The 27119-nt window shown below is 37.2% G+C and overlaps 1 protein-coding gene across 1 annotated transcript in view; it reads right to left on the bottom strand.

Annotated features, from left to right (window-relative positions):
• The window catches only part of DENND5B (DENN domain containing 5B), a 185048-nt gene that overhangs the window by 87083 nt on the left and 70846 nt on the right, over nucleotides 1–27119 (bottom strand). The window contains exons 6-7 of the mRNA XM_029955517.1: nucleotides 25177–25286; nucleotides 14239–14905 (exon numbers count right to left, since the gene is read on the bottom strand). Coding sequence (XP_029811377.1) covers nucleotides 14239–14905; nucleotides 25177–25286 — 777 coding nt within the window. The remainder of the gene's footprint in view (nucleotides 1–14238; nucleotides 14906–25176; nucleotides 25287–27119) is intronic.

Here is a 27119-nt window from a genome sequence, read left to right as displayed (position 1 = left end):
ACTCAAGTGTCAATGAATGGATACATAAAATGTGGCATATACACACATATTGGAAAATTATTCAACCTTAAAAGGAAGGAAATTCTGACACATGCTAAAACATGGATGAGCCCTGAGGTTCACTTATGTTGTTGAGTGAAATAAGCCAGTCACAAAAAGACAAATATTGTATGATTTTACTTCAAGAGGTATCTAAAGTAGGCAATTCATAGAAATAGAAAGTAGAATGGTAGTTGCCAAGGGCTGAAAGAAGGGGGTCATTGGGAATGGGAAGGGTCCAACAGGCGTAGAGCTCCAGTGTTACAAGATGACAAATTCTAGAGATTGACTGCATAACAATGTGAATATACTTAATCCTACTGAACTGTTCACTAAGAAATTATTTAAGATGGTGAATTGTATGTGTTTCCTTTTTTTTGAGAGTGAGCGAGCAAGAGCAAGCAGGGGAGAGCCAGAGAGAAAGGGAGAGAAAGAATCCGAAGCAGGCTCCATGTTGTCAGCACAGAGCCTGAGAAGGGGCTAAATCCCATGAACATGAGATCATGACATGAGCCGAAATCAAGAGTTGGATGCTCAACCAACTAAGCGACACAGGTATATCAACTGTATGTGTGTTTCTTTAAACACAATTTTCTAAAAACTTGCTAAACCTAATCTATATAAAGATACTTTGTGGGCAAAAAAAAATCCACAAAAAATGGGTAATTTATGAGAATAATTTGCACTGAACTCGAAAAGAATTTTTAATTTGACATTAGATAAATTTTCCAAAGATATACACATGCTTCAAAGTCAAATAAGGTTTGCAAAATAGGTAATGAACCAAGTACTCATCAAGAATTGCTTTTTTTATTAAAAATTCTTATTTAATTCACAATTTTAAGTGTAAAAAGTACACGAATCACAAGTTAGCCATGACACTCTGTAGAGCCTCCAAAAATCATTGGCAATGGATTGACATCAGGCACTTCTTTTAAATGTTTAAAAAAAATTTTTTTTAATGTTTTATTTAGTTTTTGAGAGAGAACCTTTGAGTGGGCGAGGAACAGAGAGAGAGGAGAACAGAGGATCCAAAGCAGGCTCCACACTGACAGGCTGATAGCAGCAAGCCCAATGCAGGGCTCAAACCACAAACCGTGAGACCATGGCCTAAGTCAAACCTGAGTCGCTCAACTGACTAAGCCACCCAGACACCTCTTAAATATATATTTATTTTGAAAGCAAGAAAGAAAGAGTGTATGTGTGCAGTGGGGAGAGGCAAAGAGAGAGAGAAAGAGAGAAAGCAGGCTCCATGCCAGCCGCCAGCACAGAGCCTGATGCAGGGTTTAACTCACAAACCGTGAGATCATGACCTGAGAGGAAACCAAGAGTCAGACACCTAACCAACTGAGCCACCCGGGCTCCCTGACATCGAGCATTTTTAAAACAAATTATTTAAAATAAAAATGTATATGGAAAACAATTTGACAATAAAATATTATGGAAAAAAAATAAAAGCAACACGTTTTGTTTTGCAAAAAATAAAATAAATAAAATAAAAATGTATGTCTATATATATTTATTGATAAGAACATAATTTTCTAATACCTATGACTACCTGTGAAAAGTGGGATCTCTTATTGCTTCAACAGACATTAAGAGAAAAAAATTAAGTATCTAGATATATAAGTATGTACTTAAATTATTTAAAGTAGATTAAATATAATTGGTAATTATTGGTAAAAGAGAAAACAGACCTGGATAATTTTCCTATTTTATATTATTAATAGTTAAATTATACCTAGCAATTGTTATATTGTGTAATAAGTGACACAATCAATCTTAATTTTAATTAAAATTTTTTTTAATGTTTTTAATTTATTTTTGATACAGAGAGAGACAAAGCATGAAAGGGGGAGGGTCAGAGAGAGAGGGAGATACAGAATCGGAAGCAGGCTCCAGGCTCTGAGCTAGCTGTCAGCAAAGAGCCCGACGCGGGGCTTGAACCCAAGAACGTGAGATCTGACCTGAGCTGAAGCCGGAGGCTTAACCGACTGAGCCACCCAGGCGCCCCTATCTTAATTTTAATTTTACTTCAGTGATCTTTTTCAAACACTTCTATTTAGGACAGTATGGTGGACTAGAGCTCCTTTATCTATCTTAAAAAAAATTTTTTTTATGTTTATTTATTTTTGAGATGGGGGAGAGACAGAGACAGACAGAACGTGAGAGGGGGATGGGGTAGAGAGCAAGGGAGACACACAATTCGAAACCGGCTTCAGGCTTTCAGCTATCAGCACAGAGCCCGACACAGGACTCAAACTCACAAACTTCAAGATCATGACCTGAGTCAAAATCGGACGCCCAACCAACAGAGCCCCCAGGCATTGCCCTATCTTTTGAGAGAATGAACATGAGCAGGGGAGAGGCAGAGAAAGAAGGGGACAGAAGATCTGAAGCAGGCTCTGTGCAGACAGCAGTGAACCGACCCTGATATGGAGCTTGAACTCACAAACTACAAGATCATAACCCGAGTCCAAGTTGGGCGCTCAACTGACTGAGCTAACTACCCAGGCACCCCCAGAGCTCCTAATCTAAACTAAAAATACTAAATAAAATAATTTTAAAACACCCAGTTCATAAATATATCAATTTGCAAAAAGTAAGGGAAGAAGTCATTAGAGGCCAAAAACAAAATGGGAACAAGAGTCCAGTATGGTAAATCTCAAGTATCTAGGCATTCACTGATCCCAGGTGGCCTAGAGCTTCAGTTTAATTTCTGTGCATGTTAGAGAACAAAGTCCAAAAAGGGGTAGGATTCAAACAGTACATCTTCTTGCATAAATCTAGGACCCCCAAATGGTAGAAACCTCACAGAAAAGATGGAGAAAGGAAAAAACAAAACAAAACAATAATAATTATTATTATTATATTATTACTATTATTATTACTATTATTATTATTATCATCCCACTGTACTGACAAGAAAGTTATCTAATCTGGTCCTAGCTCTGGCAGGAAGGGATAAAAAAGCCCCTCGAGAATTCTTATCTACTAGTCAGTATTCAGGTATGTTTAGGGCAAACTCATTCTATCACTATGGCCCAAAGAAACACAAAAATGAAGAATTTTAATTTAAAGTACACCTGCATGTGAAGGGACACCTTTGGTGTGTGAAGACTTAGTCGGTTCAATCTCTGACTCTTGATCTGAGCTCAGGTCTTGGTCACAACTCAGGGTTGTGAGTTCAAGCCCCATGTTGGGATCTACACTGAGCATGGAACCTACTTAAAAAAAAGCAAAGGGGTGCCCAAGAGGTTCAGTTGCTTAAGTGTCTGACTCTTCATTTTGGCTCAGGTCATAATCTCACAGTTCGTAGCATCAAGCCCCATCTTGGGCTCTGCATTGATAGCGTGGAGTCTGCTTGGGATTCATTCCCTCTCTCTCTCTCTCTCTCTCTCTCTCTCTCTCTCTCTCTGCCCTTCCTCTGCTTGTGCACACTCTCTCTCTAAATAAACATCTAAAAAATAATAACAATAAAATTTTAAAAAGTAGACTTGTATTACCAGTGAACTTAGATGCTTGGTGAAAGAAAATACCAATCATTCCTGAAGGAAAAACCCCTCAATCTTTAATCTATCAGATACTGAATTTATCTGATAAATAATATAAAATACATATGTTTAAGGAAATTAAAGAAAGAATTAAGAAATAAAACTGTTTTAGGGCCACTGAAAATAAAATGTCAAAGAAAGGGTTAATTACAGATTAAACACAAGTAAAATGAAAATAAATAAGCTGGGAGACAGATGTGGAGATCATGCAGAACACAGAGAAAAGACAAAGAGAAAAAGAGTTTGGGAGATATGAAAGACTGAGTGAAACAGATTAACAGATTTAATTAAAGTTTCATCAGAAAAAAAAGAAAAAAGATAAAAGTAATATGTAGGAAGACAGATGAAAAATTTCCAGAAACTACTGAAACACAATGAATGACCTTAGATTTCAGAAAACACGATGAATCACAGTATAACAAATAAAGAAATCCTATCTGATAAATCACAGTCAAAGTATAGGTAATAAAAGGCAAAAAGAAAATCTCATTTATAACTAGAGTGAAAAAACAGATTTCTGGTCAAAGAATGACAATTAGGGTGATTGTGATAGATTATTTCTCAGTAGCTACACTGGAAACCAGAAGATGGTAGAACATTATTCTCAAAGTGCTGGGGGGGCGGGGGAGAAAGAAGAAGCTGACTGTTCAGTTTAGAAAACACCTATCATTTGGTGTCAGAAAATGTGGGATTCATATGAAATGGCCTAGATTCACAGAAACATGTGGTTTGGGACAAGAAAGGATGGAAGTGTGGGGGATTATAAAACTTTGATTCCTGGGTGGCCACATGGTCACCCATAGTATGGAATCGTAGCTGAAGAAAAGTTACTGAAGGTAAAAGTTATCAATGGAATATATAGATGGATCCAACACCTGGGGAATAGGTTCACAGATGCCAGAGAAATGCACACCAATCCCTTCATCACTGTTATCTACAATAGCAAAAATAAAATTAAGAGCGTGCTGGGTTAGACTTGACCCTAGACCAAGCTGAGTTTCTGCCAAGTAGCCTCAACGCTGTCCCAAAAGGGAAAAATTATGTGGGAACAACAAAGAACACTTCTAAGACCTCTGGTCACCCAAGTCCATATTGCAGGGCAGGACAAAACCAAGAAGCTACTGATACCAGGGGGCAGAGTGCAAAGGAGCGATCTTGTTTTGTAGATCAGTATCAACTTTTTTTTTTAAGTTTATTTATTTATTTTGAGAGAGAGACGGAGAGGGAGAGGGAGAGGGAGAGGGAGAGAGAGAGAGAGAGAGAGAGAGAGAGAGGCAGAGAAAGAGGGAAAGAGAGACTCCCAAGCCAGATCCACACCCAGTGCAAAGCCTGATGTTGGGCTCAATCCCAAGAATTGTGAGACCATGATCTGAGCCAAAATCAAGAGCTGAATGCTTAACTGACTGAGCCATCCAGGTGTCCCAATCAGTATCAACTTCTTGAAGAACCCTTTCTAAAATGGATAGAGAGAATGATTCAGGAGTGGTATTTTTGTTTTGAATGCTGCGGAGTAGAAAAGCATGTCTAAATTGATATACGACCCACAGCCAGCTATGAGACAATCACAGTTGGCTATCAATGATCCAGATACACAGCAGGTTTCTCCTGAGGGAGCAGATAGCCTGGTGGACGGGAACACCCCAGACAAAGTAGCTAATATGCTTCAAAACGCAGGTCATGTGGATTGGATTTATAATAACTGGGCTACTCAGCCACTGACTATGCCCATTACACAGGTTATGGTATATGCTGGGGGCCCCTTCTGCTTGGGTACCTCATGTAACCTTACTGCCATAATATTGGTCAGAAAAGCCTTATCAAATATGCTGTCTCAGCTGCCTATCATGAATCTCACAGATGCTAATAAAAGTATTAGATTAATTAACAAGAAAATGAGGAGAGGAAGAGAGGAGAGTCAAGGGACCTGTCCCAGCAGGGTAGAAATTTTTTTAACAGTCATTAAGAAATGGGGTGAATATGGGGTGCCTGGGTGGCTCAGTCGGTTGAGTGTCTGATTTGGTTTCAGCTCAAGTCATGATCTCGCAGTTTATAAGTTTGAGCCGTGTGTGAGGCTCTGCACTGAAAACATGGAATCTACTTGGGATTCCTTCTCTCTCCCTCTCTCCCTCTCTTTCTCTGCTCCTCCCCTGCTCACACTCTTCCTCTCTCTCAAAATAAATAAATAAACTTAACATAAAATAAAGGGTGCCAAACAAGTTGCATCTATTTATGCAGTTTGGAGAAATTTAAAATGTGGGAAAGGCAAAGATTACAATGAGAAACCAGACCTGGAATCATCTAGGGCAACACTCAGGCAGATTAATCAAGAGAAAGATTGATAAAAGGGCCAAGGTCTCTTGGCTCACCCCACTGGCGGAGACCTAAAACCTAAAGCACAAGAATGGGGAAAATAGCAGGTGAAAAGAAGTTTCTGAGACTCCTTTAGTCAGGAGCTTCATGTAACTGTGGTACCAAAACCGTTTAGTGAAGTCTTAATACAGGCTACAATTAAATTGATAGAATATAAAAAAGTTTTAAGGTTGATGGCATTAAGGTGAAAGTTTGAGCAAAAATTATAATGTTTAAATAGGCTTCACCTGAATGTTTTATGGGAGTGGATATTATGTATGTCTGTGGAATACTTCCCCCAGAAGAAAAACAGAAAACACATAGACTGCTCTTCAAGCAATATTAACTGGACCTGCTAAATGGCAATAACACTGCCTGACCCTACACAGTATATAAAAGCAGCAGGAGTCATGGTACAGACAAATTCTGCACCACAACCCTATGTGTAGAGCAGAGTCTGGAGTTAAGGCAAAAATCTGTGAGCATCTCCCAATGATAAGTATTGGGATGTTGGACTGAAGACTGTCCATTTGAAAGGCAATTACTAGCTTGCTACTGGATATTAATTTAAACTGTTCTTATTAATAAAAACATAAAATAATCTTGAAACCTGAAATACTCATGCTGTCTCAGGTAATGTTAGAAAAACACTCTAATGGAGAAGGCAATGTTAAGATGGATTCCAAAATAAAATGGAAACTGTTTATACAGAACCTAAGTATAAGGAGAATGCAAGGTGGAGATACAGCCAAGAGTCTCTTTTCCCACAGGACTGACTGTGGAAAGTGTAAGGGGTTCCCAGGTTCCACTGTCACTTGTAGAATCCTACAACCTACCTGTACTGGTTTTTAAAAACAATTTTTAAGTGTTTTTTTTTTTTTGAGACAGAGAGAGCACGAGTGGGGGAGGGGCAGAGAGAGAGAAGGAGACACAGAATCAGAAGCAGGCTCCAGGCTCTGAGCTGTCAGCACAGAGCCTGATGCGGGCCTCAAACTCAAGAACCGTGAGATATGACCTGAGCCGAAGTCATACACTCAACTGACAGAGCCACTGTGGTGCCCCAATAAACTACTGTACTGTACTGTACTGTAACTGAATGCAAGCTAGAACCTAAGGTGTGTCCTCCCTTCAAAAGGTGAAAGAATCTGCATATAAATAAATAGAAGGAGGAACAGCGGCTGAGAGTAAAGGAAAAAATAAATGAGTCTGTAGTAAGGGAAATCCAATATACATTAACACCTCAAAAGAGGCTTAGGGCAAGGCAGAACATTAACATTGTCTCTTAGCTCAAATGTACCAGAAGTCTTGAAAGGGTGAAGCCAAATATTGCTCAGACCACTAATGCTTTGGGAACCTTTGACAAGATTGAATAGAAGTCCGCACACCTGAGTGACCTCAGCCTGGGAATCATTTTCATACAACAAGAATGATAGACTGAACTAATTGTTAAGGACCGGATGGGACTAGCACTGTGCCGGCATGTTTTAACTATCAGGATTCTTTTGCTCTATGGTATCCATGGTCAAATACCAGGAGGTATCCTGGAGTATAATAAAACATATTTGGTCTGTGTCCACGGTTGATGATGATAAGGACGAGGATGATGACTACAACAACAATGGAGGAGGAAGAGAAGAGGGGCAAACAGGAAAGGAGAAATATAAAACCTAAACAAACCACTAAAGACAATGAATTGGTACCTCACATCTTCCCAACAAGACCAAACAGTTTACAGACAAGTTCTCTCAGTCATGGAACAAATAAATAATTACAACCTTAAATAAACACTTCCTTAAATAAAATCTTCCAGAAAATAAGAGAACACTTTCCAACTCAGTTTATAAAGCTAGAATAGCCTGAATACCAAAACCAGATAAGATAGTACAAGAAATGAACATTATAAGCCAAATTATTAAAAACATAGATGCAAAAGTTCTAATAAAAGCATTAGCCAACTAAATCAAGCCCTTTATTAAAAAAGTAATAGTATATCATGACCAAGTAAGGTTCAACTCAGGAATATAAAGGTGGATTTTCCCCCTTATTAAGTGATCAAAATGATAAAAAACATGATCATCATTCTTGATGCAAAAAGAGCATTCAATAAAACATACCATGGATTCAGGATTTTAAAAAACTTGAACTAGGAATAAAACGGAAATTCTTTAACCTGGTACAAAGTAGTTACTAAAAACACTACAGCAAATGATACACTTAATAGTGAAACATTAACATCATTCTTTTTAAAATCACGAAAAAGGCAAGGATGTCTGCTACTATTAATTCTATTCTATATTATGCTTGAGAGTCTTGTACATAGTAAGACAAGAAAAAGTAGTAAAAATGAGAAATACTGGAATAGAAGAAACAAAACTGTCATTATTTGTAATTATCTACTGTTGTAAAACTTTGAGAGACATTAAACAAGACCCTTAGAAATGGAGAGAGATTACATTTTCATGGAAAGGGAAACTTAAATTGTAAATATATCACCATCCTCAAATTGGGACTCAATGCAATTTCAATAAAAAGAAGATAGTAAGCAGTTACAAAGCTCTAATGATGGTGCAGTTTCAAAGGATTAGTGATTTTGAAAGCTCTTTTTCAGTTAAGTGCTAAAATGATGTCACTATTTTGTGTTATAATGTACATATAAACACATGAAAAAAGGTATATTGAATAAATTAGTCTATTTCTTGGGAAAAATATAAAGTGGTGATACCAAGATATACTTTTTTTTATGCTGTGCTTTTTTATCCACATGACTTATAATAGCAATGTAATGGGGCAGATAGTAGCTATACTTGTGGTGAACATAGCCTAATGTATAAATTTGTCAAATGACTAAGTTGGACAGCTGAAATTCCAAGATATACTTTAAAGCCATAGTAATTTTTTTTCTTTTAGGAATGCTTCATGCTCAGCATAGACCTCAACGTGGGGCTTAAACTCATGACACTGAGATAAAGACCTGAGCTGAGATCAAGAGTTGGATGCTTAACTAAGGCACCCTGCTCTAGTAATTTAATTGTACAGGACAGAAAGATTGGCAGAATAAACTGAAATACCCCAGAAAAACCCTCACATACAGGAACTTATAAATGACAGAAGTGGCAGTTCTACTCAGAGGCAAGAAGAATGGTCTATTCAATAAATAGAACTGGGATAACTAGTTATAGATATTTCTAAAATATTAAATTTGATCTCTTCCTTAAAACAAACAAAAATCAATTTCTTACAGATTAAGATCTTTAATGCTAAATATAACTTCAAAATGTTTAGAAAAAATATAGTATGTTTTATGATCTCAGACTAGATAATTTCTTAAATAGAAAGTTAATAGAAAGTTTTTAATAAGTTAAAAAATTAGTAAATGTGAATTTATGAATATTGAGAGTATCTTAATTTATCAAAGACCCCTAAAAGAAAATTGAGAGCCACAGTTGAATAGAAATATGCACTATACATATAATTCACAAAGGATTAATTTCTTGAATATATAACAAAACACCAGCAAGAAAAAGTTATTTAAAAAAAAAATTTTTTTTAGTGTTTTTGAGAGAGAGACACACACAGAATGTGAGTGGGGGAGAGGCAGAGAGAGGCAGGGAAAAACAGAATCTGAAGCAGGCTCCAGGCTCTGAGCTGTTAGTACAGATGCAGGGCTCAAACTCACAAACTGTGGGATCATGACTTTTTTTTTTTTTTTAAGTGTATTTATTTTGAGAGAGAGCAAGCATGCATGAGCAGGGGAGGGGTAGAGAGAGATACTGAGAATTCCAAGCAGGCTCTGCACCTTTAGTACAGAACCCGATAAGGGTCTAGAACCTACAAACCTTGAGATCATGACCTGACCTGACATCAAGAGTAGGAAGCTTAGTTACCCAGGTGCCCCAAGAAAAAGTTTTAATATTAAGATTCTATTTATCACAAAATAAAGCTAATATAAAGACACTGTCCAAAGTTACTCAAATTCTACTGCTTTTAGGGGTACCTAGGTGGCTCAGTCTGCTGAGTGTCTGGCTTCGGCTCAGGTCATGATCTCACAGTTCTTGAGTTTGAACCCTGAGTCAGGTTCTGTGCTGACAGCTCAGAGCCTGAAGCCTGCTTCAGGTTCTGTGCCTCCCTCTCTCTCAAAAATAGACAAAAATAAACAAACAAACAAACATAAAAAACCTCTACTGCTTTTAGGATATAGGTCATGGATTCCACTTTCCGCCATCAAAATTCCAAGTTTGCTTTTATGATTTAGAAACTCTATAACCAATAAGCTATGATGTTCAGTTGAGCATGACTAGCAATTTGCAATTAGAAGGCTCCCATCTTTTCCAAGAAAACTTTTAAGTGGCTTTTAGTTTCTGACAAGGTTAATTCATGCACAGCTTACAAGAGGGAGGAAGAGAAAGGAGGGGAGAGAGGCACTGTGAAGGCATACAAGCTGGCATGTCAGTCTAGTGTGAGCTGTGAGTAACTGCTTATTTCCATTGTAAAGAGTCAAAGAAGGTAAGCAAGGCCTCAAAATGTTCCTGAGACTTTAATTATTGGTATCAAAAATTAGACACTAGTGTTTAAGTTCCCCTATCGTTTATTCCTCCACTATGTCTTTTTTTTTTTTTTTTTAGATAGAAGAGTGGGTGCATATATTCACTCAAGTAGGAGAGAGAGGGAGGGAGGAAGAAGAGGAAGAGGGAGAAGGGCGGAGACAGAGAAAGAAAGAAAGAAAGAAAGAGAGAGAGAGAGAGAGAGAGAGAGAGAGAGAGAGAGAGAGAGAGAGAATCTTAAGCAGGCTCCATGCTCAGTATGGAGCCTGAAGTAGGGCTCAATTCCACAATCTTCAGATCCTAGGATCATGACCTGAGCCAAAATCAAGAGTCGCTCAACAAACTGAGCCACCTGGGCGCCCCTTCTCCACTACTCCTTTGTAAAGAAGATCATACTCCACAATCTTCCCACTGTCCTGTTGTAGGTATTTTCAGGGTACAGAAAAAAGTGATCTTTTCTGATTTGGGGTCCTAGAAAAGAACCTCTATCTCCTGGGTATGTTCTCTACTTAAAATTTCTAGCTAGTTACCACCACATGAGTGTGACATATACACTCTAAATAGCAGATTGAATCTGTTTAAATGGGCTATGGACCAAAATTTCAAATCAGTCTAGAAGGGCAGTTTCATCACTAAAATCCATCTACTCTGATTTACTTTGGGCTTTCTTGGTAATTGTTTAGTAGTTGCAATGTTTTTAAATTTTATGGCATAGCTTTATTGGTGAATAAGAAATGAAGTATCAGATGTTATTAAAAGGCACCAGAGTACAAATATGAAATATGAAGGAGGGCACCAGAGTACAAATCAATATGACTCTTTTATTTCATTCATTTAAATAAAATGTCTTTCTCTAATGGGAGAGACATTGTCAATATTAAAATGTGTATTTACACAGAGCTTTCACTTTATACTTTACAGTTATTTAGCATGACACCTTAATAATAGATTGGCAGAGTGAGCTAATAACTTAAAAATAAAAATTGAGACAGATAATGAAAGGTTAAGTGCAGTGCCCAATACAGTTAACATGGTGGTTAAATGTTTTGGAGAAACACAGATCCAAGCCCCATTCTTAGTTCCACACTACCTAATAGCTGTGTGATCTCAGGAAGATTATTTAGCTTCCCTGAGCCTCAACTTCCCTTTAATAAAACATGGATAAGAGCAGCAACTCACTGTTAAAGAGAGAAAAAATAATCTAAAACATATAAGGCATTTTTTATACCATAACCCTGAACACAGAATGATTTCAGTGAATGGCTGTCAAATTACTGTGTAAGATTTTTTTTATGACACTTAAAATGTGCATGCATAGCATGTATGCACACACACACACACAGTCCTATAATCTCGGGACTCATCTATTGTTCTCAGCATAAAACCAAATTACAAAAAAAACCCCAAAACACATAGGACCTCCAAAAAATCTCACAAAAAACAAAAAACACCTCACTTAATACAAAAACATGCACATATATACTCATGCTTCTTCATCTGAAACTGAACTAAACCGGTAGATATTAATCAATTATAACTTTTGAACAGCTTCCATGAACCAGCTGGGATAAGCTAATCAAATAGCAGAAAGATGAGAGCTCAGGACAGACCACATGCAGTGAGACACAGAGTGCTTTTAAAAGAGGAAGTGTGATGAAAAGTGTGATGTGAAAATGAAAGGGTTTTTTCCTTATACAGGAGGCAGGGGAAGCCCTAACATTCAGTGTAAGAACATTTATTAGGCCATCAACCCTGAAACAAATAGCCTATTTAACAAAGCAATAATGTGTTGGACCCACACAACTTAAAATATACATAATTTATAAAGGACTGTGTAGGACTTAATAAAACGAATAAAAATTACAATAATACCAGCTATCATTTAGTGCCAATTATCTCCCAACTATCGTGTACAGATTTTATTTAACCTTCACGATAAATCAGTGAGACAGAAGGAAAAAACCCTGTTATCTCCATAAAGATGAATTAATTGACACTTCTCAGGAAGATTACGTAACTTGTCCATGGTTACAGCTGGTACGTGACAGAGCAGATATGTGAACCTATGATTGTTATGACTTCAAAAACCAATATTCTGTCTGGCCAACACTGCTTCTCTAGGCAGAACTAAAACTGAAGTGAATGACCTTGAAGATCCCTTGCCAATACAGGACCTAAGTTCTTTTTTTGCTAGTATACCTGAGAGTATCAAGCTCCAAGCCCCTGCCCCTGCCAGCAACTCTCTAACCCCTACCCCTGCTTCAGGGAAAAAAGCAAGAGACGAAGAAAGAGAAAGGAAGGGAAAATTACTTAATGTTTCACATTTCAGATATAAACAAGTGATCTGCAGGTAATGATGAACCCTAAGAAAGTGAGAGCAAGAGGAAAGGAAAGAATTTAGACTGGTCATGAGAGAACTTTCTGACAACAAAAACAGACATCAGAACACATTATCAAAGAACATTATGTAGGATAAACTGAAGAAAATACAACCTCGTGAAGGGTTGTCAACACACAAATAGTGTCAACATACACACAAGATGGGGAAGTACAAATATAGCCTACTTGGCTCAGACTCACTTATAATTTAAAATAGAAAAGAAAAAAAAGAAAGTGGTAAAATAGGCTTGACAGCAGCAGTCAGGAGATTGCACTACAATCCTGCTAGCCTAAATACAAATTAGCAAAAAGCTAACCCAAGTATTTGTGACACATTTTTCAAAGGACCCATCAATGCCCAGCAACCATTTTGTATTTTCCTTCAATTCACATATCCATTAAGATAGAGCATCTCTATTTCTCCAACAAAATCATGTTCAGATTGGAACCAGTAGTCTAGTCTAGTCTCAACATCATAAATGCATTCATAAAGTAAAACTCAAATTCTGTTAGTTCCTGAGTATGTGCTGGGAGAACTTTGAATAAAAAACATCCTCACAAAGGTAACTTCCTTCCGGAATTGAAAGCAAAACAAAACATGGAGTCCCTGAGTGGCTCAGTCAGTTAAGTGTCAGATTTCGGCTCAGGTCATGATCTCGCTGTTCCTGAGTTTGAGCCCCTCCTTGGGCTCTGTGCTGACAGCTCAGAGCCTAGAGCCTGCTTCGGATTCTGTGTCTCTCTCTCTGCTCCTCCCCTACTCGCACTCTCTCTCTCTCTCTCTCAAAAAGAAACATTAAAAAAATTTTTTTACATATTAAAAAATAAAAAAGCAAAACAAAACAAAACAAAAACCTCCACATAACTCCAGTGAAACTCTTAGACCCAAGGAAGTCACATTTGGTGAAATCTCTCAGTGGGAAAGATCCAAAGTTGATTGCCTTAGGAAGCTGCAGAGTCAACAATTTCATTGATTCCTTTCCACAACTGAGTTTTTATGTGAACCTTTATTAATCTGCAAAACATAAGATGGCTACATGTTCCTGGTACTAACATCATTCTCTTACTTTCATTATGAAAATAAATGTTTCCTTTATGATGATTATGTATTATCTGGAAGAAAGGACCTATTTCCATTAAAAAATAAATACATTTAGGTCAGCCAGATTAATACTTTTGTATTCTTTCTTGTTTTTCTCCACAGCCGACTGACAGACACCACAGCCTCTGGTCTCATCTGTACTTGCCTCTTTTACACAAAACAGAAGACTTCTGATCATTAAGCATGTGGCTCTAGTAATACACCCCTTGGAAATTCAGTAGCTGGGAAAAGCATATGTATTTTGTGGGGAGAGACTTAAAATCCAGGAAAGACCTACCTTGTGAATATAGAAGGATCTGCATCTCTAAAAGGACACAGGTAAACACCTGCACGAGGTTCTCCAATCCCAGAAGCTCAAAGGCCTCTCGAAGAGGGTAATCGGAGAGGGGGAGTTCACTGGGCCCAGGTCTCTGGCAGATGACAGGTTCATAAACACCATAAAATTTCAGTGATCTCCCAGGAGGTGGAAGGGGTACCTCATAGAGAATGTTATGGATGTAGCTCTCCAGTGGCAAGGGTGGCGGTTGCTGTGAGGTAACTGCCTTGTAAAGCTGGATAAGGAACTTTTTGCAGGCCTGCATGAAAGGGAGTGGCGTGATCAAACATATACTTTTTGAAACATACAGGGTGTCTCTGCTGATGTCATAGGAGTTGTAGCGCTGGAGTTTCAAAAGGGAAGTTGTGTCTCCTTCGTCAGTACTGCTTGCCAGCGAGTCCATGCTGCAGGAGGACGAGGCATACACGCTGCTGTAATGCTCTGCGTTGTGCATCTGGTAGAGCGTCTGCATTGCTGTGCAGATCTGCTTACTGGTAACTTCTTCATAGAACGTGAGAACAAAACCATAGGTACGAGAACCATCTTCCCGGGTAATTATAAATGAGTGGAACTGAGGGTCTTTATTGTCCGTCTGAGTTCTGAAAGACAGCCCTTTAGGCATGCACAACTGTGGAGGAAGGGGGAAAAAGCATCAGAATGCAGTACACAAAGAACTTCAAACCTGAAAATAATGTTTGCTGTTTTTAACATAAAAGGACTCAAAAGGACACAGGTTTTATCCAGATTTAATATTATTAGCAGCAGTCTTAAATTAGAAATACTTTGTAAGTTCCTCATTTACACGTAGATAAGATTATTTTTAAACAAAATATATATACAAGGAAAAACATCTTTGTTGTATATCACATGTAGGATGTTTGACTAATAATTAGATCTTTGACTAACTCCCAGTAAACCTCTTATCCAATCTTATTCAAGCCTGTGACCTTCAGCACAGCATGTGACTTTTCTGAGCCTCATTTTCATTATCTACATTTGCTAATCAATGTCTTGAAGACAAAATATTCAAAGGCACTTTAAAAGTATTTAAGTACCATTTTTGGAGTAACGATGGTAATGTTTCAGGGGAATAGGAAGTAGGTGAAAACTCATTTGATAAATCAAAACTCATTTGATAAAAAAAAGTTAAACAAAAGAATAAAAATAATATATCATTTTCACTATTTTGAACAATAGGATACTTGATCTTAGAAACAGAAACTTTAAAAATGGAATGATTTTTTGATTTACTGAAGCAGAAGGGTAGGAAAAAAAGACATTTTAGATTTGTTCCAGTAGATATTACTCTTTTGGTTGGTAACTACTCAGGATTGAGTCAAACCTGGGAACAAAATTACCTGAGGAATTAAAGATGCCATATTTAAGATTCTTAAAATGTAATTCGAATTGATTCTTTAAAACATTTTAAATAAAAGAAATGAAACATTGCAGAAAACTTGAAATATACTAAGAAAAAAACTACCCTAACACAATGATGATTAATTTTTATGTATTCCTTTCTATTTTTATACTGCAATATGCTTTCTGCATAGAAATGATTTTACCACAGTTATTATATTTTTCTTTTTCAGATCTAACAATCGATCTGGCATAAAATTTAGAAGTTTTCCCCACATTACTAAGAAAATGCAATTCATGTTAAAAGTGACGTGTCCTTCATTCAAGCGGTCAACAAACACTAAGTGCCTCTATGAGCCAGGCCCTGTGATGGTGATAAAACGATGAGAAAGGCATGCTCCTGGTCCTACAGGGCTTCCAGTCCAGTAAGGACAACACATGACTGAAAAATCATAAACTGTAACGTATGGCAAGTACTACGACAGAGTAAATACAGACTATCATGAAAACAATGTCACAGGAGGACATAGGAGGAGATTAGAAAAGGAGAGGAGCTCTAGATAGAAGTAAAGGAGGTCCAAGGGAACCTGGGTGGCTCCGTCAGTTAAGCATTCAACTTCGGCTCAGGTCATGATCTCATACTTGGTGGGTTTGAGACCCACACTGAGCTCTTCCGCACTGACAGGGTTCTTCTGTTCTGACAGCTCAGAGCCTGGAACCTGCTTTGGCTTCTGTGTGTGTGCCTCTCTCTCTCTGCCTCTCTCCCATTCCTCTCTCTCTCAAAAAATGAATGAACATTAAAAAAAAATTTTTAAATAAATAAATAAAGGAGGTCCAAGTCGAAACCTGAAGATGAGTATATGTGTTAGGGAGATGAAGACAAAGCAGAAAGGACATGTGTACTAGAAACCCAGAAGACAGAAAACAAGGGTGTGAGGAACTGACATCTGTTTTTTCTGGGTGGGTAACAGAATGCAAGATTGGGGGAAGTGAGAAAGAACATAAGAGAAATAATTAGAGGCTAAGTCATGAAGGGGTTTGGTGAGTCATATTAGAAATCTTTGTGAGATCAAGCCCCATGTTGGGCTTTGCACTGGTAGCATGGAGCCTGCTTGGGATTCATTCTCTCATTCTCTCTCTCTTTCTCTCTGCCCCTGAAGTGCATGCAAACATGTTGCACATGTGCTCTCTCCCTCAAAATAAATAAACATTAAAAAAAAAGAAGTCTGAGAAGAACAATGGGAAGCCTCTGAAGGGTTTTTAGGAGGAGGGGACAGAATCAGATGCATCTGCATGTCAGTCTTCCTACACTGAAGGCCAGTGGTTTTCAAAGGGGTTCCAAGGAGGCAGCGGGAATGCCTCATGGCCTTAGAGTCATCTTTGATTTCTCTCTTTCTCTTCCACTCCATTATCCAATCCATCAACAAAGACCATTGGTTCTACCTTCAAAACTATATTCAGAAACAAATGATTATTTCTACCTTACTCTTATGACTCTCATTTAAGCCATCTTCTTCTCTTGTCTAGATGATTATTTAATATTCTGCTCAACAGTCTCCCCGCTTTTGTCCTTGTCCCCCCAAATCTATTCCCCATAGAGTAGACAAGTGATCCTTAAAAAATAGAAGCTAGATTTGTCACTCTCTTCAGAACTCCCAGGGGCCTCTTATCTCATCAGAACCTGGAATCTTTACAATAGAAGTCCCCTAGAAGGCCCTACATGAACTTGGCACCAGCAACTTCTCTGCCTTCATCTTCCACTACTCTTTAGCTCACCTACTCTGCTCCAGCAAACCTGGCTACATTGTCTTCTGTGGAAAACATCTAGCAGGTATTTGCCAAAATCTGCTGTTCCTTCTGGCTAGAACTATCTTCTCCTAAGTTTCCACATGTTTCATTCCCTGTGGCAGACTGTATTTTCTACAAATGATTCCAACAATATTTCTAGTTCTACAAGCTGTTCCAGAACCTTGCCACTCTCCCATCAAGAGCATGGGTGGCTGAAAATGCCTACCTCGGGGACCAGAAAACTAGTTTTGTGTAAAAAAAAAAAAAAAAGGCCAGATAATGAATATTTTAGGCTCTGTAGGCCTTATAGTCTTTTTTGCAACTATGCAGCACTATCATCATATTATAAAAGTAGCCACTAACAATACATAAAGGAATGGGCATGATTTTGTTATAATAAAACTTTATTTATAAATAGGTAGCCAGTAATATTTGGCCTGAGGGCCACAGTGCCCACCTCTGGCCTGTTCAAGTAAAATGTAATGGAGGTGACAAGTGACATATGAAGTGACTTTTCAGGCTAGGCTTAAAAAGGCAATACAACTTCCATCTCTCTCTCTCTCTCTCTCTCTCTCTCTCTCTCTCTCTTTTGCTTTCTCTCTCTGGTCACACACACACTGGGAAGCTCTGAGCCAATATATAAGAAATTCCACTAACCCGAAGCTGCCTTGCTAGCAACCACATGGAGAGATCACACAGAGAAAGAGGAGCCCCAGCTATATTTCTAGCCCGAGACATACCTGTGAGTGGGTGAACCTTCAGATGACTCCAGTCTTCAGACTTCAAACCACTCTGACACCCAGTAGAGCAGAGGGGTTACCTTGCTAAACCGTACCCGAATTGCAGATTTGTAAGCAAAGTAATGATTTTGTTGTTTTAAATCAAGAGTCAACAAACTACAGTTCTTAGGTCAAATCTAATCTGCCATCTGCTTTTGTAAATAAAATTTTATTGGAACACAATAGCGCCCATCTATTTAAGCATTGTCTGTGTTGGGGCGCGTGAGTGGCTTAGTCGGTTAAGTGTCCGGCTCCCGGCTTCAGCTCAGGTCATGATCTCACGGTTCATGGGTTTGAGCCCCACATCAGGCTCTGTGCTGACAGCTAGCTCAGAGCCTGGGGCCTGCTTCCGGTTCTGTGTCTCCCTCTCTCTGCCCCTCCCCTGCTAATGCTGTCTCTCTCTGTCTCTCATAAATAAAAAAACATTAAAAATTTTTTAAATAAAAAATAAACATTGTCTGTGTCTGCTTTGGCACTACCACAGCAGCGATGAGTAACTGACAGAAACTGTATGGCCTACAACGCCTCAACTATTTACTAACTGGCCCTTTATGAAAAAAATTGCCAATCCATGTTTCTGGCCACTTCAGTAGTATTAGGATGGTCTGTCAGACAGCAAAAGACAATGGAAACCCTCTCGTACTTTGAGTCACCACATAAATAGTACCTTAAATTAGAAGCTTCCTTTATCATTCCATAAGAAATACTGTTTTCATCCTGTAAGTGCTATTAAAATGTCACTTTTCTCTAAAACCTCTTTAGTGAACAGGGAAGCAATTAAAGTCTTGTACCGCTGTATACATATGCACACTGTAAACTGACACACGTTACTAGTTTCTCTATTTTGTTTGGCTTTCTAGATTGCAAATGACTCAAGGTACTGTATTTCAATAACTGTAAACATATGAGAGTACCATGCATAGAACAATATACTATTTGGGGCCATAAATAGTGTTTGATAATAAAGATAAAAAGCAAAAACCATGAAGCTTAGCTTTATCAGGTCAGTGACAATATCTTATAGATCATGGAATATGAGACCTAGAACTAAGGTAGCTGAATACGAGACCTAGAAATAACTAGGGTAGCTTTACGTAATTATTTTTATAGTGTTGAAAATAATTAACTTTCTATGTATATCTGGGTAGAAGATGATACAGAGCCAGGTAAAACACACAAATACCTGACTCTGCTAGAGGAAAAATGTGTTTATTCCTACTCTTGGGAATAGTTGTGTATGGAAAGGTCATGGCAGGACCTCTTCATAATTATGTCTTCACATTCGAACTGCTTTCACAGTAACAAGATGAGACCCTCTGCTGATACTATGAATAAAAACTCAACTGACACGTTTATTATAGTCAATAAAGACTGTAGGAAGGATGATTTGAATCCTTCTTGCTCCAGGCTTTGCTCAAACTTCTTTAGCATAGTACATGGCATATATGTATTTGTTAAATGAGTAAAGGAACAAACGAACAAGAAAACAAACAAAAACAACAGCTGGGGTATAGGACCAAATTTAGTTCCTCTCCTGATTAAGTGCAGAGTTCTCTTTTTACATGTAGTAGGCAATATGGAAACATAATGACCTCCAAAGTCAAAATAAAGATTTAATTTAATTGACAGGCTTTCCTGACATCATAAACCACAAAATTATAGCTCAAACTGTTTTTGGAACAGCTGCCAAATATTCCCTTAAGGTTTTGTAGCTTTCTTGAGCATGCATTCAAACATTTACAGGAAAAGCTTGCCAAAAGTTGTGCTCAAAGTAAAGAATGGCTTTCTCTGCTACAGATAACAGATGTAAGAATTCTTAAATTCTCTTCCTACAAATAAAAAAAAAGTAGGAATTATATTTCTAATTTGGGAACCATGACTTGGAAAATGCTATTGCTTTTTCATTTTTAAAAGTGAGAATTCTTGCATGAATTGTCAGGTTTACTTTTCAGAAAACCTGAGATATAAATCAAGATTTGTTCACTATGGCATTTGACAATTTCTCGTTATCGCTAATACTGCCATTTACTAACAATGTCACGTCTCCTCTTCACTCTCCCACAATAAAACAACATTTAGGGTTGCCATTATTTACCAGAGTGCACTGGTAATCAGATTACTCTCCTAGCTCGAGTCACTGTATGTCCTTATCTCTCTGGACTATTTCAGGCAGTTAGGCTAAAATTTTTACAATTCCTTTTTCCATTTTCTATAGTTCTATCATTTCCATGCCCTCTCTTATTACACAAATAAAAAACAAATTATTCAGAGTTGGTCCATTTGCCCTTCCTTTCTTCCTACCTTCGTTCCCTCTCTCCCTCCATTTCCCTTTAATAAACATTTATTTTTATGTCATATATTACATTAGAATTTGGTAATTCAAAAGACAAATGTGAAAATAGCATTTTCAGGAAGTTTACAGTCTGGTAAGAAAGAGAAACACACAACCCAATGGTTACAAAATAATATCCTCAGTGATGCTATGACGTATGTTCGAAAGTTACAGAAACAGAGAAGAGTACCTAACTACTCCTGATTACGATGATTTTGCAATGAAGTTAACACTTGAATAGACAAAGACTGGGAAGGAAAGTATTGTGAGGAAGCAAACATTCCTTCATTTATTCAATGATTTCAGCCTCTACTATGTGTAAAACTAGGGACAGAGCAAAGAATAAGAGATAGGGTGCCTGTCTTCGTGGGGCTTACATGATAACAGGACACACACAGCTGATAACTAGCTACATAATTATTTAGTTGCAGCTGTGACAGATGCTACAAAAAGGTACAAGGTGCTAAGAGAACCTAACAGGAACTAACGGAAAGGTAGAAGGGTGGTCAGGGATGGCTTCTCTGAAAAAGTTGTGTTTAAAATGGAATCTGAAAGTTCAGTAAGAATTCACTAGAGCAAGGAGAAGTGAAGAGCATTCCAGAGAGAAGTGGCAACAAAAGCAGAAGCTTTAGTGTGAAGAATGGGAAGGACAGAAGTCCGTGTAAGAGAGCTTGGTGATTCGGACTAAGGTGGGTGTGTAGAAATGGAGAAAAGTAGCAGGTAACTGATTGCACATGGAGAGGGAGAAGAAGAGGGCAAGAAAGTGAGAACTTTTGAGGATAATGCCAGATTTCTGGCTTAGGCAACTAGGTGGATGGTAGCACCATTTGGTGACCAAGGGTCATGGGAAGATCGTGAATTCAATTTTGGGCATATTGAGTTTGAGATGCCAGTGAAATATTTTAGCTGCGAAGTTTAGGCTCCCCAGTAATGACACATGAACTTAAAACTTGGGTGAAAATGAAAGCCTACTTTCATCCTAATATCAAATCTATTAATGTAACTAAGCATTATTCACTTTAAATTCAAGTACTTGCTGAATCTCTGAAAAGTATACACAGCTCTTTTTCCTTTGAATCTTACAAAATGGACACCTGAATAGTTTTTTTTCAGTCAACCCTTTACTTTTTACTCTTTGCTCATCATTCCACCCTAACCTTCTTTGTCATCAAAGTAAATAGTAAATTGTAAACTTAGAGCTTTATAGATAGATTATAAGGAGCTTCATAACAGTTATGACTTTTTTAGTTACCTAAAATATCATATATCAGACGTTTCACTTAGTACAGATATATAAAACAGAATCTTTATACTTCATAACTTACTTAAGAAGGTATTGACTGTATTTTCTTCCTAATATTCCCCAGGTTCACTACATTCTTAAGGATAAATCTATTGACCAGAACATTATATAAATAGTCATGGGTGCCAATTTGCAGACTACCTCAAAGAGATCTGAAATGGGGGTAGGGGAAGGCTGGGGAACTTTAGCTCCATTTGCAATCCTTAACTTCATTTAAAAGAAAAAGTATGAGGGCTCCTGGGTGGCTCAGTAAGTTAAGTGTCAAACTCTTGATTTCAGCTCATGATCTCATGGTACATGGGTTTGAACCCCACAGTAGGCTCTGTGCTGATGGTGCAGAGTCTGCTTGGGATTCTCTCCCTCTCTCTATGCCCCTTCCTTCCCTCCCTCCCCCCTCCTCTCTCTCAAAAATAAATAAATAAACTTAAAGTACAGATCTGAAGCAAATTTGTCAATGTAGACATATGTGTTAGTTCTGGGGATATGACTGTTGCATTGTTCTGTTTTATGATACTACCCCCCACCTTTTATTGTGAAAGTCTCAGAATCAGATACTAAAACAGACTATAAAAAGCAATTATTTTAGAAACAACTCCACCTGTTCTTTATTTTCTTTTTTATATTTGCATGGCACTCATATACATGGATTTGTTTTATTTAACAAAGTTCATTGCTTTGGAATATTTAGCTTCTGTATGAAATTAACGACCCTTCCTCAAACCACCACTGTTGCTTGTTAAAGAAATGACCGATATTGCAGAAGGTGATGACTCATTAGAGTGGGAATTTGCTAAAGGCAAGAAGAAAGCTTTATATCCCTAGGTAGGAATAAATTATAGCTTCATACAAATGCACTTACTAATAAATCAGAGGAAATTAAGGGCAGTAAATCTATGACCCAAATGCAGTCTAGTTTAATGGAATGCTTTTCAGAGATTTTCAAGGAATGCTAGCAAATCCTTTTAGATTTGCAACAAAAACCAAAATGCTGTGTGGTGCTTAACCATCAAAATACAAGCCTATGTGTTTATTCTTCTTAAGAAACTTTGGTTGCTTACATAAAATAATCTCAGAGGCAAGGGTAAAGAAAATATCAAAGTCAGATTAAGGAAGCTGATTACTGTCTTAAAGATAAATGTTTTACAAACTGAGGCTAAAGCTATCATGCATATCTCACTATTAATGCATTCAAATGATTAATAGAAGAAAATATACCAAGTGTGGCATTTTGTTCCAAATGACTATGGATTCATATTGTAATAAGAACTTAGTTTTAGACCTTCTAATTTATCCACAGATTTTATTTTGAAATATCTAAAAAGTCAAGTGTTGTAATCGATTTACATTCTTATCTAGGTTTCCATTACTTCATTTAGACATTCTTTTCCTTAATACTTTCCTATTAATTTGCTGGCATAGCAGCTGACAAATTATTTTTTGTCATGGTTTGTTGACTATTTTAGTCAAAAGCTCACCCGTGTTCCTCCAGTGTCATAAATATAACAAACAGTTGTGTTCTACTTAGTATCTATTGTGCTGTCTTTACCAAAGATGAGGTTGGGCCCCACATATTAACTTCCAGCAAAATGGTATCTCTGATTATTTTGGTATTGGCTAACAGTTTAGAGAAACAACTACACTGTGTTCTCCGAAGAATCAAAGTCAAAATGCCAGTGCCTCAGGCATTTGTACTTAGAAAAAGTACCATGCTACTCTCTCCTTGCAGCAAACTCAGACTGGAATGAATTTACCGTGATACAGAAATACCTCAAATGGTCCAATGTGACCCATGTCATTTTGGTGCAGGCCAAAACTAAATTACATCATTTTTCTTTGGGGGAGGCAGTGTGTAGATGGGAAAAAACTAAGCTACAGAGTAAAAATGATCTTGATTTAGCCTTTGAGAACCCCCACATAACCCTGGGTAAATCATCTCTGTAAAATATGAATAAGAACCCCCACTGGGGGCACGTAAGTATGTATGTGAAAGTAACATCCTGAGCTATGTAGCAGGTATCTACTGTATGTTAATTTCCTTCCCTTACAGTATCCTATCAAAAGGGGATCTTTTGGCTCTATCTTTAAAATACTCAAAAAGAACTACACCTGTCAATGTCCCAGTCCACTGTTAATTTTTTCTGTGCCTATTATGCCTGATCTCTGATTTGCTCACTGAAGGGCACCTTGACTTTTATAATCACAGAGCTTTACTCATGGAAGCCCAAAATATTATCCAGGCTTCTAATCAGGATCCTAAATAATCTGAAAACTATGACTTTAAGAATCTTTAAAGCAACTTACAACCACCAGTGGTAACTCACTGCATTAACTCAAATTCCTTAAAAACAAATTCCTACTAATGCCTAAATGATGACTGGAAGTTACTTTCCCTCTTTGCTTTGTAAATATGATAAATTACAGGCCCATCATACAACAGTCCTTGAAATCTGAAAACTGTAATCATGTTCTTTCTATCAGGCTCCTCTCCAGGCAAACCAAGAAATATTATTGTTTATCAAAGCATCTATGTATTAATGCAAAACCACAACACAGCTTAACAGTAGGAAAAGAAAATGGACTCAGAAGGACATGTGCACCCCGATGTTTATAGCAGCATTATCTACAAAAGCTAAACTATGGGAACAGCCCAAGTGTCCACTGACTGATGAATAAAGAAAAGGGTGGTATATAGTTACAATGGAATATTACTTGGTCATAAAAAAAGAATGAGATCTTGCCATTTGCAACAACATGGGAGTATTATGCTAAGTGAAATGAATCAAAGACAAATACCATAGGATTCCTATTCATATGTAGAATTTAAGAAACAAATGAGCAAAGGGGGAAAAAGAGACAGAGAAAGAAAGAAACACAGAGAGAAATAGACAAACCAATAAGCAGACTTAACTAGAGAGAACCAATCAATGGTTACCAGAAAGGAGGTGGGTGGGGGGATGGGTAAAATAGGTAATGGGGATTAAGACGTGCACTTGTGATGAGTACCAGGTGATACATGGAAACACTGAATCACTCTTTTGTACACCTGAAATTAATATTATACTGTATGTTAACTAACTGGAATTTAAATAAAAACTTTTAAAAAATGAGCTTTGAGGGTCTGTTGTACACTCTTATTGGCTCTGGGGACTCTATGCAAGTTACTTAACTTCTTTGAGCTTCATTTTCCATGTCTATAAAATGAGGAAAATATTATCTGTCTTATATAGAACTGTTATTTAGAACATTAAATGAAATAATGTAGGCATTCAAAATACAATTACTATTGTCATCTTAATAAAATAAAAAGAAAGCTAATGATTAAAAAACAAACTACATACCATGTTCACTGCATCTTGATCAAAAGGATTCCATTCTATATTCTCAGGATAGTGGGCCAGAACTTTGGATTTGAATGTTCTTCTCAAAGGACTCTGGTCAAAATTTTCACCTATAACAAATAATTAATAATTAGTTATATCTGGAATTTTTTTCAGAAGCATGCCAAAGTTTTATTTTTAGTCTGTAGATATGTTAACAGATGATGTTGCAATCTGATTCAATTTCTACTTCTAACAATCTGAGTTATAAAATTCTCAATGGATGACTGAATAGGAAGCATTAATAAAAAGATATGCATTTAAAACTTCAGAATCTTGTGGTGCCTGGATGGCTCAGTTAGTTGAGCGTCCAACTTGGGCTCACCATCCGTGAGTTTGAGCCCTGTGTCAGGCTTTGGGCCAAGAGCTGAGAGCCTGGAGCTTGCTATGGATTCTGTGTGTCCCTCTCTTTCTGCCTCATCTCCACTTGTGCTGTGTCTCTCTCTCTTAAAAATAAAATTAAAACATTAAAAAAAATTTTTTTTAACTTCAGAATCTGAATTTCAATATCCTGGCTAGACAACAGTACTAAAAATCAAGATCTACTAAAAATAATCTTGGCTGTAACCTAATTATCATTCTTATTTCAATATGTGGTGATAAAAAAATCTATTTGGAAACATTTAATTTACTAAAGAAACATCTTGAATTAAGCTAATCATACTCCTGATCCTGAAATTTTATACGCGAATAGACACAATGCTGCAGTGCTCAAAGGAGGCAATTTTGCTTCAGTTTTCACAGAAATCTCTGACAAATGTGACTGCATCCAGGCCTTTATAAATAACAGAATTACAGAATTAGAAACATCATCACTGAGTTGTCTAGTTCAGTAGACAGAAAGTATTAAACACACTAACCTCTGAAAAGAAGCGATTCTAAGCCAATTTCATCACCTGTCAAAATTCTGGAAAGATTAAGGCAGGCGATACTTTGATTATTATATATTTTTTTAAAACCTCAATAATGAGTTGTCAAGCTCAGTTCTTTATCTTCTTGACCAAACTATTTCCCATGAGACTTGTTTCCCCCCAAATACTCAGTTCCACAAAATAAATTAACGTGGATGGCTCTTAAATTCTCAATGTCAAAAAGTAGAGACTGAAGACTTAGAAAACCTTGGAATATTATTCTATCTTCTGTGTTTTTTCTACATAAGTTCTAATTAAATGCAAAACACGAAATACCAGTATTTGTACATGTAAACGTAACAAAAGTAATTTAGAAATCATAATGGGGCATCTAGTTAGACTCAGTTTCCATTTTGAGTAAAAATACGAAAAGATGGATAGCAAAACACCTTTTAGTGCAAAACTTAACAGACCACAGAACGAGGGAAAAGTCACACTTTAAAATCTTGTCAGAAACTGTGATATAAAATACACAGAAGCTTTTCTGAATAAAGGAACATAGTTTAAATAGATTTGCTGCAGCAACTAGCCTACTGTTTCTAATTTAAGCCTTTAACTAATGATCATTTTCCTTTGGAGTCCTCTTACTTATTTAGGCAAACACTTCATCTCTCTTTTGACTCCGTATTTCCCTCTCCTAAATGATAGAATACAGAGTTTTCACCTGTCAAAAGCGTCTCTAGGGACAGTTTATGAGTTTTTGCAACATGCTTCTGGAATATGTAAGGACCAAGAAAGTCAATGGAAAGCATAGAACTGTCCATGAGTCCATGGACATGAGTCAGTATTCCTGAAGAGTCAGGGTTTAGAACGCCTCATTTCAGGAAGGGTATATAATATCTTTAAGCTGATTCTAGGATTCTCATGAAAACACTAAGAATTTCTAGATATTTCACTTCTACATTTATAAAAAAAAAAAAAAGACTACTTTTAACTTCACTTTAAGTCACAGAAAACACAGAGTCTTGATTCTAAGGGTCTATGCTGCTGACT

The sequence above is a fragment of the Suricata suricatta genome, chromosome 10 (assembly GCF_006229205.1).
Source record: "Suricata suricatta isolate VVHF042 chromosome 10, meerkat_22Aug2017_6uvM2_HiC, whole genome shotgun sequence".
Classification (NCBI taxonomy): Eukaryota; Metazoa; Chordata; class Mammalia; order Carnivora; family Herpestidae; genus Suricata; species Suricata suricatta.
This window is presented reverse-complemented; position numbering and strand designations above follow the sequence as displayed.